Source organism: Taudactylus pleione, unplaced genomic scaffold (genome assembly GCF_031769625.1).
Source record: "Taudactylus pleione unplaced genomic scaffold, aTauple2 ptg000005l, whole genome shotgun sequence".
Taxonomy (NCBI): domain Eukaryota; kingdom Metazoa; phylum Chordata; class Amphibia; order Anura; family Myobatrachidae; genus Taudactylus; species Taudactylus pleione.
In genome coordinates, this window is record NW_028284408.1 from 16,669,877 (window position 1) to 16,687,389 (window position 17,513).

Consider the following 17,513-nt stretch of genomic DNA (forward strand, 5'->3'; position numbering starts at 1 on the left):
TCTTAAAAAAAAAAATCACATTTGCTTTTGGTTCACTTTCTTGAAATTTCTAGTAGTATTTCCAGGATATACAATTTGTTCTGAAATAAAACAAGGTATAATTAGTGTTGGTACTGCATAAAACATCAGTGATTAGTTGATGTTGGAATGTGACGACTGCATACATCAAAAAACGGTCTCCTACGCAGGGCTAAAATAAAACCCTCAGCGGTGAAAGGGTTAAAGGCAGGGTTGCCGACATTGAGGCTGCCCTCTACGCTAGAGAATGCCGAGATTACCGGTATTCTGAAGCAGGGGGCGAGGCCATGAGAACGTGATTCAGCGCAAATCGCGTCATCACCCCTCCCTCCCCGTTGCTGTGAGGGGGGTTCGAGGGTAGATGGCTGGCCAGGAGACTTGCCTGCGTTTCCAGGCGGCTGGGAACGCCACTCAATTTTCGGGAGCTTCTGGGAGACAAGGCAAGTATGGTTAAAGGTAACTACCAGCTCATACTTACGCTTTGTCTCTATAAAACTGTGTTCCATTAATGCTGATTAGAAACATTCTGCTGTCAATGCTACATGACGTCTGCCACCCTTCAACCATTAGCCTCCTCTGCCTGCCAAGAGTGGGCATCTTTTTTTTCTTTTACTCAACTTATATATGTTTTTTTTTGTTTTTTTTTAATAAGGATTAATGATTGTGACCTTTAGTGATTTGGGAGCTAGCGATCTGCCTTGCGCCATATTAAACTCTGTGGGATGCGTAGTACATGTTATTTACATTTTGACTAGCTCCCTGGTTAATAGCAGTTTAATGACTTTGAACATTTCTAATATTTCAGCTCTAACAAAGCACCAGTAATCCAATGTAGGAATACTATAATTATCATAAAGAGTGTGTCGCCTGGAATGCCAAATATGAAATACTTTATTATAAATTCAAGTCAATCTGCCTTTATTAATTCCCATTTATTATGTTTTATGCTTACCTGCGTTTTTACAAAGAACCCTGTGAAGGTACAGTCAGTCTGCCATTAGTACTGAAATGAGTAATGCAGTGACACATTTCCTTGACAGGTTTTTCCCTTTATTTCTACCTTGGCAGTTTTTAGTTCGTGTGTTCATTTATGTGCATGTCTAACCAGTAGTTTTTTGTTTTTTTGTATCCAGGTGGTAACTGCTTTTTGCTGCATATTTGTTACATCCACTTGTTGGTTGCTTAGATCCCATTAAAAGAATTATGTCGTAACATAAAGGGCACAGAGGCAGGCTGGAAGCCAAGCAAGAGTCTTCTGTGATCACTAGTTACAGATGTAATTAAAGAATAATATTGATAATACTTCAGGAGTGACTGGAAGAATAAAACCAGAATGGGTGTTTCCACCCTGGCCAGCCTCATGTGCCTACTGCCCACAGCACTTGTCCTCATGGAAGAAGGGACCGGGAACAGGAAGCTGCTAGCATAGGTTTTATAATACACCTTATCCACCGCTGCAAAAACCCTGGTTATTGCTGTGTCAACCTGGGTCGCAGCTCAGTGGATAAGGCTCCTAGGAAAAATCCAGGATCATCTGACGTAGCATTTCCTCCCAGTTCTCATCTAGTGGAAACGGGTATCCCAGGTCGAATTAAAAAAAATCACAGCATAGGGAGAGCCGCATTTCCCAAGCGGCAGCAGAGGTAAGCCCCAGCAATATCCCGGGTCCAGTCTGCGGTGGAAATGGGATTCAAGCCACTGTGACATGGCTTGAAACCCGTGTTCAGTGTCCCGGACTGGACCCAGGATTTTGGTGGAAAAGTGGTATAAGGCTGTGTGAGGCAATTCTGCAGGGTGCCGTCCAGGCTCACTGCATGCAGCTGCCACCAGAGGCAAGGATGGCGCCGTCCCCTCCGCCATGGCACTGGCCGCATTAGTTGGTGTATGTGTGTGCCTGCTGATTTTAGACCTTCTTTGCATATTTCCATTAAATAACCAAAATGAAAAGACTTAAGGCCCCCATACACGGCACGATATACGTGCCGATCCGATGGATCGGTACAATATAGGTGCTATATCGTGCCGTGTATGGGCACGATATCGTACCTGATTTTGTGCTGCGCGCTCCAGCGGGAACGTAAATCGCAACCCCAAGTCTTCCTGCGTGTTCATCTGATTTGGGATGCGATGTACGATCCCTTTCAGATGAAGGAGGGGGGAGCCCGCAGACCGCACGATTGCCGGCGGTGACAGCACGATCTGTCTACCAACGGATCGGCAGTCGCCCCACATGGTGCATCGCACCGTGTATGGGCACCTTTAAACAGATTGTTTCATTAAAGCAGTACGTTGAGATGATTTAAATGAAAAGCAATAGTGTTAACATTGTAACTTTTTTGTCTTGTATTTAGATGGGTGTAAAAGTGGTAAGTTTATTAAAACTTATTAAAAGCAGAGGTCATGCCCAGTCATATTCTAGCTATTGTTTATCTAGTACATTTTACAATATGGTAACTAGATTCTGATAGGATGCTAAGGATAGCACATCCACTTTTCTTTTTGTTAAGTTTTAATAAATCTAACCTATAATGTATTTTAGTAAGGTACTGAAGTAAAAAGCCAAATACCTGTTCTGAAACAGCCATTTTATCTGCTTTATTTGTCTTATTTAAATCCCCTCATGAGGATTTCCTGCCATTGCTGCCATACTGCAATATACAATCACCCATAGTACAGCACTATCAATGTCATTTGAAGACTTCATATGTCACATACTGTAGAAAGAAGAAGAAGATCTGCCATCATGTGTAATAGTTCCAAAGCAGAGCGATAATTACATATTACAATCACTGTATGTGAAAGTGGAAAAATAAAATATAAACTATGAATACAGGGGTTGGTAAATATATGGGTTTGGGGGAATATTTTTTATGCTGAGTACTTTATTAATTACACTATAATTGTATATTCTGACCAGTTTAATATAGCCTTAATGCAAATACATGTTTTAAGTATAACTGTTTGTTACCTCATATTACAATCCTTTTTACTGCCAAATAAAGGCCCCCGTACATCTGCGACAGATCGTCGCGATGTATCGATCCTGCAACCCGGCATCGCAGGATCGCTAAAATCCAACATGTTTGATTTCAAAGATATGCCGATCACGATCAAAAAATGATCGTGATTGGCAGATTGGTGAAATTTAACATGTAGAATTCACCGATTCTGCGACGGGTCGCGGATTTTCTACCGCCGGTCGACATTTCCGACCGGCAGATCGGCGTTTCCGATCAGATCACAGGATCGCGGCGATCCATCTCTGATATATGGGGGCCTTAAGTCTACAATAATAACATTCCTTACTGTGAACTAGAGATGAACGCTTTGGTTTTGCTGAGAACTCGAGCACACCTAAACTTTAGGGTTCCGTCTCGGATGTTTTGGATTGCATTTAAGTTCCTGTCTGGTGATTTCAGGTGCTATGAGGTGGTCACAATTGACTGGAAATTAATATTATTGATGTTAATAATACTATAGGAACAAAAACAGTTCTATTTTACATGAGTTTAGCATTTTTTTTATGAAGTTTTAAAGAAATCCAATACCAGACCCAAACACTGAGGATGGTTTTGCCAAAACCCGATGATTTTTTAGAACCAAAACACGGGGGTCTGCGCACATCTCAACATTGTACAAACATTGCAAGGGCGTAACCTGCAATAATAGAGATTCTATACTGAACAAAAATAATTCTAATTCAAACATTATTAATAGGATATTGTTTCTGAACAATTAATAACAGTGGTGGATTTTAGCCCTCCCAGTAAAATCCGCCACTCCACTGTAATCCCCCCAGTCCCCAGCTGCATGTGAATTAGCAGCAGCTTCTCATTGGAAGCGCTTTCTGCTAATCACACGTCAGACTGCCAGTCTAAGGGGGTGGTGTTTCCTCCCGCTTGGACTGCCAGTCCGGACTGTCGTCAGCTGAAAGCACTTCCTATAGGAAGCACAACCTTGTTCGGCTTCTTGGGGCTGCAGCAAATGCAGCCCCTAGCCGATACCGTTTTTACTGCGCATGCACTTTTTTGTATGTGGATTGTTTTCTTATTTTTATGTGCATAGTGGGTTTGGACTGCAGCCCGGGCAGCTCCCCTGCAGAAATAAGGTAGTAGCTGCCACTGGTTAAGAACATGCTTATTATGATTTTAAATCTGCAGTAGCAATTCAAATATATAATTTAATTCACTGTTGTATTGGGTAAATAGGGTGTACATAGAGGATCTCTTTGTTTTGCCTTTAATTTGTGTCAATGATTATTACTGTTCTTACATTGTAATTGATGGTTTATTTAAACTGGCATACTATTGTGTTTTAGACGACAGATAGAAGAATCTTCCAAACCAAAGAGACAATCGATGCAAATTGACAAGGCTGTAACAACTAATTACAAGCCAGTGTCCAATCATCAGTATAATGTAAGTAGCTCTCTATTCTTAATTATGCCCGTGTTAGTATCACTGCTGCCCTATTCCAAACCATGAAGACCAATAGATCATTTTTTGGACATAGGGGCATATGTATCAACGCTTGATGTGAGAGATATATCACTAACCAATCAGCTCCTAACTATCATTTTTTAAACACAGCCTGCAAAATGTAAGCTAGAAGCTGATTGGTTGTTGATATATATCTCACATCAAGCTTTGATACATATGCCCCATAGTCTGTGAAACAGTCATTTAACTGCACATGTTGATTAATTTAGACTTTTCCTTGAGGTTATCAATTGTACAACTATGGTCTGTTGTGTATTTTTTTTTTTTTACGTTTCACTGTCTGAAGTGAAGCATCGTTTTTTTTACCCTTATGAAGCTAAGAAATGTAGTTTTATGTAATAGTTGTGCTAGCCTGTATGTGACATGACGATAACGATGAGATATTTCATATACGATATTATGATTGCTGGCATGATGGCAAAAGTATATTATTGAGCTGTCAACAAATAATTTTAGGCAGATGTCCTATTTTAAAAATTAGGAGTTATTGCACTAAGCTGTAGCATCCAGCATAATAATTTCAAATAGGCAACATTATTTTAACTGACTTCTGCCTTAATGTGAGCTAAATAGTTCTATTTACACACCTGAGACAGTATGAGTTGGGTGAAATATCAGATAGCACAAGCTTGGGTTCTCTAGGAGTTCAGGTGTGTACCGAGTACTGAGGATGGGGTTGTAAGTCTTCATTGTTGCTTGGCACCCTGAAATCTCGGGTGCTCCAAAGGGGACTTTTTGAAGAATATTAGGAGCAAACAAATTGTGTATTATGTTAAGGACCCCTTATGTGCGTTTTGCGGGAGTTTGCCAATATGTGAAATGATGTTCAAAAGTAGATTTAACAATTAAGCGAAAAGCACTGGTACAATGAGATCGAGTTCTAGTTTGACAGTTCAGCAAAAAATATATTTTTTATTTATTTATTAAAACTAACACCTCCATTATGTTTCTGCACTATGATTTTGCATTACAGAAATGTTAGTGATGTTTTCTCTGACAATAATGAATTGAGACACTGCACATAGTCACATAGTGTCCCAGAGGCTGCAGAAATTCAGCCTTCAAATGTTCCTGATACTGAATGAACACAATTAGATCAGACAGTCTGTGTCCTCTGAGCACTGGAGTTTATTCCTCCAGCTGCAGGATTTTTCTGAAGTTAACAAATGAGTGGCAAAGCAGTGTGTTTTATGGCTTTACTTTCTGCCACAATGCTTAAAGGCATTGTCATTTGTATAATCATTTTCTGGCAAGCATGATATGCTAAAGTGAAATCATTCTGGAATAATTGTGTTATACAGTAAAGAAAGTCAGTTATTGTTTCATTTGCTTTTGCTCAAAGTTACATCCAAGTTCTCCCTGTAAAACACAATGAAAATCCTAAAGTGTACCTGTCATAGGTAGAGATCCTTTTCTGACCATGGATGTCTATTATGCTGATTTAGTTTTCTTTTTTTATGTGCTGTGTAATAAGTGCCATGCAAACAATTAGCAGAAGCAGATATTTTCTCATTTAAAAGCAGGAATTGCATATTCATTGAGATATCCAACCAGCTGGTAAGACATCCTCCTCCTCATATTATTATTATCATTTATTTATAAAGAGCCATCATATTCCGTAGTTCTATATAGAGATAATATTTGTTGTTCACATCAGTCCCTGTCCCTTTGGAGCTTACAGTCTAAGGCCTGATTCCGAGATTTACGCTAATGCATTCGCAACAGCGATCTCTTAAGAATTGCAACCGCGAAAATATGCTAATGTCTTCCAAGGCTTACCCAAGCATAGGGACGCCCACTGCTGCCTTCTCATATCTGTCTGACAGTGTGCATCAGCATAAACATCGGTAACAATTACGCAGATCGGGCAGTCATGCAGCTGCTGAGTGAAGTTTGATCTGTCTCAAACACTGTGGCTCTCCTGACACGCCGAGAGCTCTCATGCTGCAAAGGAGAACGCAAAAGCTAATTTATGCAAGCCCATGAAACTGCGTTTGTACCGTTAGACACATCTGCATATTTTTTTTTCAATCAAGTGGTTTTCATCAAAGTAAAGCCTTTCTAGCATTTTTGGTTACAGAAAAATGCTTGTACAGTGATCGTGCAATGTTTTTAGCCAAGTCTGTAAAAAGTTAGAATAAACATTTGTACACCTCATCTATAAATTCTAAAACCCTTCTCCTAAAAATACAACATCTCCACATACCTGTCCCACATCATCATTTACACCTCCAAATACCTGTCCCACATCATCATTTACACCTGCACATACCTGTCCCACATCATCATTTACATCTCCACATACCTGTCCCACATCATCATTTACATCTCCACATACCTGTCCCACATCATCATTTACATCTTCATACCTGTCCCACATCATTTACACCTCCACATACCTATCCCACATAATTTACACCTCCACATGCCTGTCCCACATCATCATTTACACCTCCACCTGCCTGACCCACATCATCATTTACACCTCCACATGCCTGACCCACATCATCATTTACATCTCCACATACCTGTCCCACATCATCATTTACATCTTCATACCTGTCCCACATCATTTACACCTCCACATACCTATCCCACATAATTTACACCTCCACATGCCTGTCCCACATCATCATTTACACCTCCACATGCCTGACCCACATCATCATTTACACCTCCACATACAGTGCCTGACCCACATCATCATTTACACCTCCACATACCTGTCCCACATCATCATTTACATTGCCACATACCTGTCCCACATCATTTACATCTCCACATGCCTGTCCCACGTCATCATTTACACCTCCATATACACTACCGTTCAAAAGTTTGGGGTCACCCAGACAATTTTGTGTTTCACATGAAAACTGACTTTTATTTATCAAGAGAGTTGCAAAATGAATAGAACATATAGTCAAGACATTGGCAAGGTTAGATTTGATTTTTATTTGAAATAATCATTTTGTCCTTCGTACTTTGCTTTTGTCAAAGAATGCTCCTTTTGCAGCAATTACAGCATTGCAGATCTTTGGCATTCTAGCTGTTAATTTGTTGAGGTAATCTGAAGAAATTTCACCCCTCGCTTCCTGAAGCACCTTCCACAAGTTGGAATGCCTTGATGGGCACTACTTGCGTACCATACGGTCAGGCTGCTCCTACAACAGCTCAGTGGGGTTGAGATCTGGTGACTGCACTGGCCACTCCATTACAGACAGAATACTAGCTTCCTGCTTCTTCCCTAAATAGTTCTTGCATAATTTGGAGGTGTGCTTTGGGTCATTGTCCTGTTGGAGGTGGAAATTGGCTCCAATCAAGCGCTGTCCACAGGGTATGGCATGGCGTTGCAAAATGGAGTGGTAGCCTTCCTTTTTCAAAATCCCCTTTACCTTGTACAAATCTCCCACTTTACCGGCACCAAAGCAGCCCCAGACCATCACAGTACCTCCACCATGCTTGACAGATGGCGTCAGGCACTCTTCCAGCATCTTTTCACTTGTTCTACGTCTCACAAATGTTCTTCTGTGTGGTCCAAACACCTCAAACTGACACTTTTTTCCAATCTTCCTTTGTCCAATGTCTGTGTTCTTTTGCCCATATTAATATTTTCCTTTTATTGACCAGTCTCAGATATGGCTTTTCTTTGCCACTCTGTCTAGAAGGCCAGCATCCCGGAGTCGCCTCTTCACTGTAGACGTTGACACTGGCGTTTTGCAGGTACCATTTAATGAAGCTGCCAGTTGAGGACTTGTGAGGCGTCTATTTCCCAAACTAGAGACTCTAATGTACTTGTCTTCTTGCACAGTTGTGCATCGGGGCCTCCCACTTCTCTTTCTACTCTGGTTAGGGCCTGTTTGTGCTATCTTCTGAAGGGAGTAGTACACACCGTTGTAGGAAATGTTCAGTTTCTTGGCAATATCTCGCATGGAATAGCCTTCGTTTCTAAGAACAAGAATAGATTGTCTAGTTTCACATGAAAGTTCTCTTTTTCTGGCCATTTGGAGAATATAATCGAACCCACAAATGTGATGCTCCAGATACTGAACTAGCTCAAAGGAAGGCCAGTTTTATAGCTTCTCTAACAAGCAAACCTGTTTTCAGCTGTGCTAACATAATTGCACAAGGGTTTTCAAGGGGTTTGTAATCATCCATTAGTCTTCTAACACGCTTAGCAAACACAATGTACCATTAGAACACTGGAGTGATGGTTGCTGGAAATGGGCCTCTATACACCTATGTAGATATTCCTTTAAAAACCAGACGTTTGCAGCTAGTATAGTCATTTACCACATTAATAATGTGTAGAGTGTATTTCTGATTAATTTAATGTCATCTTCATTGAAAAAAACAGTGCTTTTCTTTCAAAAATAAAGAAATTTCTAAGTGACCCCAAACTTTTGAATGTTAGTGTACCTGTCCCACATCATCATTTACACCTCCACATGCCTGTCCCATATCATCATTTACACCTCCACATGCCTGTCCCATATCATCATTTACACCTCCACATGCCTGTCCCATATCATCATTTACACCTCCACATGCCTGTCCCACATCATCATTTACACCTCCACATGCCTGTCCCATATCATAATTTACACCTCCACATACCTGTCCCACATCATTTACACCTCCACATGCCTGTCCCATATCATCATTTACACCTCCACATACCTGCCCCACATCATCATTTACACCTCCATATACTTGTCCCATATCCTAATTTAGACCTCCACATACCTGTCTCACATCATTTACACCTCCACATGCCTGTCCCATATCATCATTTACACCTCCACATAATGTATAAAGGGCACTACTGCATGGCATAATGTGTCATAAGGGGCACTACTACTGCTTGGCATAACAAGTTATAAGGGATACTACTGTGTGACGTAACATAGAATGAGAAGCTAAAACAGCCGTTCCCACCCTCGGGCCCCAGTGTCCAGCATGGCACGGCATCTATTCACACTGCAGGGAGAGCTTGGGAGCAGCCCAACATCTCTGTGAGTTCCCCCTACAGTGATTAAAAGGGGACGCATCTCAAGGATACAGCACCCTTTTCTGATTGACCATACCTCTTTTTCGACTGTGCACTGGAGGCGCACACTGATGCACCCCTTTCTGACAGGAGCCGAGCCCCCTGCCTGCCCTAACGTGAAGACTAGGGGATTGCAGCAGATATCTCAAATATCTGCTGTGGTCCCCTGTACATACATCCTGGTACGTAATTCTTAATATTTACGTACCATACCTGGTATATACTGCACATATTCTTTGATAAATATGCCTCTTATTACCTAATGACTTATTCACTATGGGTTTTGTGTACAGACAAGTCATAGCACCTGTAGGATCATGGAGGCATTAAACATGCATTTAAGGGGCATGTGGGGGTCTGATGCTGTGTGGTGTATCAAATTGGTATTCTAGGGCTATGTGAGGATGTGTGATGGCATATGGGGATCTCTAAAGCATAGATTATGATTGGACCCAGAAATGGTCAGGTAGTACCCCATTTTTTTAAAGTGGTGGGTCCCTGGGACTCACATATTTTGTCACTCAGTGCGATCACTGTAACATGTCTTTATTGGTCAAATGATGCTACTTAAACCCCATCCAAGTGCATGATTATTCATTGGGAGGGGTGTACCAGAGGTTCTGCACTGTTTTCTGGCATTTTTACCTTAACATAAAGAATGTATCTAGCTTTTCACCTGCTCAGTGGGGTGTGCACAAAAAAACACTTCAATTTCCTCTGAAAAAGCAATGCAAGTTTGGAATTAAATTACAACTGAAATTTGCGGTGCAAGTTCTCCCGGAGAACGGATCGCAGGACCCAACTCGCGCCTAATAGGATTGACCCCTTAACATTCACATGCTAGCATTTCTGTGCATCTGCTGCTCTGTGATATTTGCTATTATCTAATGCATGGTTCTGAAAAAATTGTATTTAGTACATAAAACCCTTGGTCTGTACATATTGTGGCTTTTCAAGGTATTTACTACTCTTTACTCTCTTAAGCTGCATACACACACAACGATTTTGTTACCAATGATTTTCTGTCAGATTTTCTGTCAGATTTTTTAAAGTGTAATGAACGATTTTTTTGAACTACAAACGATTTTTGCATATTCCCTTAATGAAAATCGTTGAGTTGACAAGTCTGACTGAACTACAAACGTGAACGCACATGAACGATAATCGTTCATAGTTTGACTCAGAAAGTGAACGATTTTTTTAAACGATATCGTTTAACGATAATCGTTCAAAAAATCGTTGTGTGTATGCAGCTTCAGTGTTGGCCAGAAACAGGTACTACACCAGCCATATAACAAGACTTGTGGACAGATTCAATCAAGTGCAAACTGTCTATTACGTAAAGTTACCTCATTTATGTGCGGTAATGTGTCTAGACACTCATGCTTATTGAATCTGCCATTATCTCTGCATATCAGTTAACACACGTGTCTGCCAAATTCCATTGGTGTATCATCTGTCCTCATGTGAAACTTATCACTACTCTGATGTACAACCAAGTACCAGAGAACATTTAGTGTTTCATGAGAACAGGGATTGGTATAGGTGTACTCCTCAAGATTGGTTGTGGTAACTTATCTTGTTCGTGACAGAGTGCCTGTTGACTGAAAAAAAAGTAGCAAGTTTGTTTGGAATGTAACAGGAAGAGCGGCAGCCATCTTACTTCCGGGTGATCGGAAGATGTGAGTTCCGGTGCACAAACTGCGCGATACTGCAGGAGGCTATAGTCGCAGGCGGTGGCGGCTCCAGAGGTGAGGCTGCTCTTCAAATAGGGGAGCAACACTAACTGCCAGTGAGTTCCGGCCGGCGATGTTTGGAAGGGCAGATAGTGTGGCTCCCCTATTTTGAATTTTGGACTGCGCTGCGGTTCCACCTCTGGAAACTTGCCCTGGTCTCAGGAGTCTCCAGGGTGATCGTTGTTACAGATGCGTGGATAGCGCCTTATCACTGTAGGCTGCATTCGCAGCTGTTCCTAGTTTGGACATTATTACAGGCGGGCACCAGGGAGGGGGGATTGGGGTAGGGAGAGGGGAAGGGTTAGGATACTGACCAACAAGTGTCAGTACCCTAACCCTGTCAGGATGCCGGCGTTGAGATTCTGACCGCTGGGATACCATGCACCGGCATCCCGTGCCCAACCCTTTGGACCTATTCATATCTGAGAACTACCATATGCAGTTCACTTTACCACCATTGTGGTACATTCTTTATCTGTACACAGTACATTCTGTAGATGCTTCCCTTTACTATCCGTAAATGAAAAGAGCATTAGCCAGACCCTCCGCTAGCATTCAGGTTTGGCTAATGCCCTTTTGGAATACTGAATCATTTCAATCTGCTGAATATTTAGCCAGTTTCATTTGATTCAGCCTCAGCCAGACTTTAATGTCAACTGTTTTCCACATAAGCATTGAAATAAGTTTTGCAAGTATTTATTATTGGCTACGGTCCAGCAGTGCGGAAACGATGAGCTGAATAACCACGTTTTAAGGTAGAAGATTCTGCATCTGCAGCTGTGACTATCTGCTGAGCTTTAGATGTGATATTGTGCCCAGTGATGAAACATTTATTTTACTTTGCATTGTTTTCTGTGTTTTGATCTTTGCTTTCATAGCAGTTCTCACTTTTTTACGCTGTTTTAATGATCGTTTTTTTCCCCCCAATAACTCATCCAGCTTCTATTCATATTATTTGTAGCTATAAATTCACTGTATGTGGCAATAATGTACTAATCAAGATAATATAATAATGTATTCTAAGTTCGAAGCATAGATATTTTTTTTTTTTTATAACCTTTTGTATCGATATTTGGGATGTTCACTTATCGCGATGAGTGACAAAATATGTGGGTCCCAGGGACCCTCCACTTTAAAAAAAAATGGGGTCCTTCCTGACCATTTCTGGGTCCCATCATAATTATGCTTTAGAGCTCCCCATATAACTCTCAGACCTCCCCTAACCCGTTACAAATGATGCTACAAAGCCATGCCCGGCCTTTACACATTATGCCATGCACTAATGCCCAATCTTTACACATTTTGCCACACAGCCATGCCCGGCCTTTAAACATTATGCCGCACATTAATGCCCCTTACAAATGATGCCACACAGCCATGCCCGGCCTTTACACATTATGCCGCTCATTAATGCCCTTTAGTCCCCCTATTAATTGCCCCTAGTCGTCCCCCTATTAATTGCCTCTAGTAGTCCCCCTATGCATTGCCCCAGTAATAGTCCCCCCTATGCATTGCCCCCAGTAGTCCCCCTATGCATTGCCCCTAGTAGTTGACCCCTTATGCATTGCCACTAGTAGTAATCCACCTATGCATTACCTCTAGTAGTCCCCCATGCATTGTCCCCAGTAGTCCCCCTATGCATTGCCCCCAGTAGTAATCCCCCTATGCATTACCCCTAGTAGTAATCCCCCTATGCATTGCCCCAGTAGCAATCCCCCCTATGTATTCCCCCCAGTAGTTGACCCCTATGCATTGCCCCCAGTAGTTGACCCCCTATGCTTTTCCCCACCTGTTTGCCCTTTAGTGACCTGGGCCTAATGCCCAGGTCACTCACACCTATTTCTGGGGCAGATCCCTTCAATTGGGCCTAATTCCCCCTATGTAGCCCGGGCCTTGTGCTCACCTATATTCCCACAGGCCTATTGCCTGAATTTATCTCATGGGCCTAGTGCCAGACAACCCTGGTGGTCTAGGGAGGGGCTAAATAACGGTGGCCCAAGGCCGCCAACCTGTACGGTGGAAGAGGCTGCAGAGATGAGCCTCGTTAGCTCTTTTTCTTTCCACCCCCCGCAGTCCTCTCCGGTTGTCAGCTTCATTCTTCTGCCGCTGGCCCGTCCTGGCCAGCGCTGCCGCCTCTTCCTTTCTTCCTCCCTGATCATGCCGTCTTCTGGCTTCTTGCACGGCTGCCGGGAACTGTTGCCGCGACGCTCTTCTCTTCTGGAGGTCTTCACTCCTCCCCTCCACCGCCGGACTGAAGTTTCCCGCTCAGCGGCGTCTAATTCAAGACGCCGCGAGTGGGCAGGGCTATGATTGCCGCGATTGCTGCGTTGTGTCTGCCTCCTATTGGCTGCTGGACCGCGAGCCGTGTTTGGCTCGCAGCCAGTGCCAAACAACGGCCACCGCTACTTGGCTTCCGGGCAGCGAGCTCCGCTTAGCTTGCGCCCGGAGCCAAGCTTCTCCCACCGCCACTTTACCGCCGACGCTGGTGGAAGGGACCAGACGGTCCCTTCATCAGGTACCCGCCGCGGGGGCTTACCCGGCGCTGGGAACAAACACACTGTCCCAGCGCCGGCCACGGCTACTGTGCCAATGCTGGGATCAGACAATTGATCCCAGAACGGCTTTCCATAGCAGCAGCCAATGAGAGTCTATCTGACTCTCATTGGCTGCTATAAACAGACAGCGTTGTGTCTTTCTCAGGGGGATGCGCTGTGCTGCAGCCAGCTGTCAGGGATTGGTCACAGCACAGCGCGTCCCCGGGGACCCGGCTACTTTATAAAAGTGAGTCCCCAGTGTTCAATATCGGGTAAAATACGCGCTATAGCGCGTATTTGCGAACACTGAATTGTTCTTGTATGTATTTTGTCTTAGCGCTATAATGGGGAAGCAAAATGAAAGATATTAAATGTTATAATTGTAACATTATTTGTAAAATCCTGCATTTTCTGGTGCACTGAACAAAGTAACAGAGCATTATAACAATTTGGAATTTTCACAGCAACACAAATGGAACACAATAAGAAGGGGAAACCTGCTTTGAAGAGCTTTCTATTTAAAGGAAAATGGTATAGAAGCAATATTGTATTTAAAAATAGAACACAAATATGTATTCATCATTACTCACATAATGGCAAAGAATCAACCATATAGACACCTCTATGCCAATTTTAACCACGAGAACTACTGAGGTGTAAAGGAATAGAGCCTCCAACAAATATCATGCAAAACAAGTATCGGCCAGCTTTTACAATTACCCTAACAGTACTAATAACAGTTGCAGTGCTGTTCACCAGTGTACAGTCTTATGGCCCTCATACAACAACGACGGATTGCTGCGTTCCTGCAGTGCTGCGTTCCTGCGATCCTGGGTCGGAGGATATGTGAAATCCAACATGGTGGATATCACTGATTTGCCGTCAAGATCAAAATATGATCAAGATTTGCAAATCGGTGAAATTTAACATGTATAATTTCACCGATCCTCCGTAGGACTGCAGAACATCGAAGAGCTCAGGTGTGAGCTTCCTTGAAGAAGGCAGAGCCCCTGCCGAAACGCGTCGGAGACCCCCCGCATTCTCACACCACAGCCAGCTCACACCTGAGCTCTTCATCCCCGCAGAGAACTCTGTTGAGCCTTGCTGCTTCCAGCCCCCCTATACCCTCCACCCGCAGGGCTACGCTAGGCATCCCACCTAGCAAAGCCCTGCACAGCCCTTCTGACCACCACTCCACCTGCGGAACCCAGGCGACCACGCACCGCCTCTTGAGAGCAACCAACACCAGCTTCACTCGCAGCTGTCCATCCAGCAACATCCCCAAAGCGATCCACACCGACAGGCACCAACCAGGCAGCGGCAGCAGAACCCCCACTACGCAGTGAACCAAGCCCCGCATTGCACCAGCAAGCATCCCACAAGGACCTTGTCCTCTTACAGCCGACAATGCAGCAGCCATCCAACACAGCATCCACAACAAGGAACTCCAACAACAGCTACCAGCATCCCACGGTACATTCATTTACAAATCCTACCGGTAGGTAATTGACTCTGAGACTCATACCCCTGCGCGGGACGCCGCCAGTGTGTACACCCATACTGCCACACCCGCTGCCTACTCACCACTCCTCCCTCCCCCCGAGACATCCTAAGACTGTTGACCAAAGGTCCAGCATGGGTGATGTGCCGGTCAATTGAACTGCACGGAAAGGAGCCCCCTAAAAGGGTCGACTCACCTCCCCAGTCTCCACCCACACACACCCCCCAGTGTCCGGGACCGAACCCTTCCCCTTCACCCTTCCCCTGGGTGCCTGGGACCGAACAGGATTAGTACTGTTTGATTTTTCCAATAAACCATTTGGCCCTTACCGCTGTTTCTGTCTTCATTTCTGACCCAACACCTCCAATCCCTCCGCCCCTCCTCCCTTTTCACACCCCATCACCCCTGACACGATATCCAACACACATAGACCACAACATACCACCACTTCAGCATCGCACCCATAAGGCGAGCGCACCCTCCGCATCCTCTACCCCATAGAAATCAGTCTTTGTTACTAATTATACAGGTAGTTTCCTGTTCAACAGGCCTACTTAGGTTCAAAAATAAGTGTCAAAAGCCAAGTATAAGTAGGGCTGACATTAACATAATAAACAGGTTACATTGTCCTATTACAATATATACAAACGTAAGATGCAAATCATTCACGGAAAGTAATAAAATCATGTGTCATTAAAAGCAAAGAGGACTGTTGGATATAGTTTCTGTATAGTATTGGAACCATGGTTTTAAAATTATATTTCTAAGTTGGTTTATTTTTTTTTATAAGGTTTAAATAGTTAATCATAACTTCTATACAATCTATATAGCTGCTGATAAATATGTCATCACTATGGCATGTAAGGACAGTTGGTATAAACTCTGACCCTTACTACCAATGTCCGTGATGTCACTACCTGAGAGTTCCAGTATAACACACATCTACAGTGTCCAAACACTTCTGTCATTTCCCATACTTACTATCATATACCACCTGTAGATAAAAGCAAAGACACCCCGAATATCCACTAATAACAACAGCACAACATTATCCACAACCAAAAATGTATAATAGTATAAAAGAAAGAAAGAGCACACAGTAATGCACAGGCCACATACAGAGAAGAGCAATAAACAGAGGAGCAGGAGAGAAACAGATGCATACAGAGAAGGGGGTGGGAGAGGGGGTAAAGAGAGAAGGCAAGGGAGAGAGAGAGTGTAGCAGGAGAGAGGGAAAGAGGTGAATAGATAAAGAGGGGTCAGAGAGAGAGAAATAATGAGAGAGACAGGAGAAGGAGGAAAGAAGGAGGGGGGGTGCTTCAGAGAGAGTGAAAAAAAAAACCAGGCATTGCTGGGGACAATAGCTAGTATACAATTATTACTCACGTTTGCCATATTGTTAAAAGCATTTTATTTGCTTTGTATTGTCAACATTCTTTTAAAGTGAGATTAGTTGTAGGAGACAACAGGTCACCTTCAGTATGATACCTCCCAATGTTAATTCAAATATGCAAATAAAGTGTAAATGCTGACTACACACAGCCTGAAGTAGTGTTGGATAGGATTCCTTATGCCCCAGTGAGTTTACTAATGAATTAATAGGCGCATTATCTCATTTGTCTAGGCTAGATAATGAACTATCCGCTGATTAGCAGCTGTTAAGCCCTTATAATGCTATATAATTTACAGGAAAGTAGAGGTAAAATAACCTGTTACTCCTCTGATTATTGGCTGCTAACACGTCACCCTCACACCATACACCTGCCCTTTTCCTTGTCTGCGGAATTCTGTTCCTGATAATGCAACAACTTACTAGGGACCAGCGCCACCACGTAATGACGGGAGCCATTAACACGAACAACTGTGGATTTATTAAGGGATAGCTTTGTCATCCAATGAGATGTAATAAAAAATACATTCCAGTTTGCCTTCAGTTTGCTCTATTAGCCAGGTATTCCAGCACCTCCAATGGTCCCAAACTGCACTATATTCTCTGTGTTTCTTATAGCATGTTCAAGGTGGTGAGCAGCCTACATTTTACTATACAGTTGTGTGAACTGCACCATGGACTCTTACTTGGACTAGTATAAATCTGTATGTGAAAGTGCAAAAGAAACAATAAGAGGGAAATGAGTGAATACAGGCACTGAATACCATATCATTCATTAATGCTCGAAT

The 17,513-nt window shown here is 43.0% G+C and overlaps 1 protein-coding gene across 1 annotated transcript in view; it reads left to right on the forward strand.

Annotated features, from left to right (window-relative positions):
• Positions 1-17,513, forward strand: part of GTF2F2 (general transcription factor IIF subunit 2) — a 214,517-nt gene that overhangs the window by 169,529 nt on the left and 27,475 nt on the right. The window contains exon 7 of the mRNA XM_088477306.1: positions 4,337-4,436. Coding sequence (XP_088333432.1) covers positions 4,337-4,436 — 100 coding nt within the window. The remainder of the gene's footprint in view (positions 1-4,336; positions 4,437-17,513) is intronic.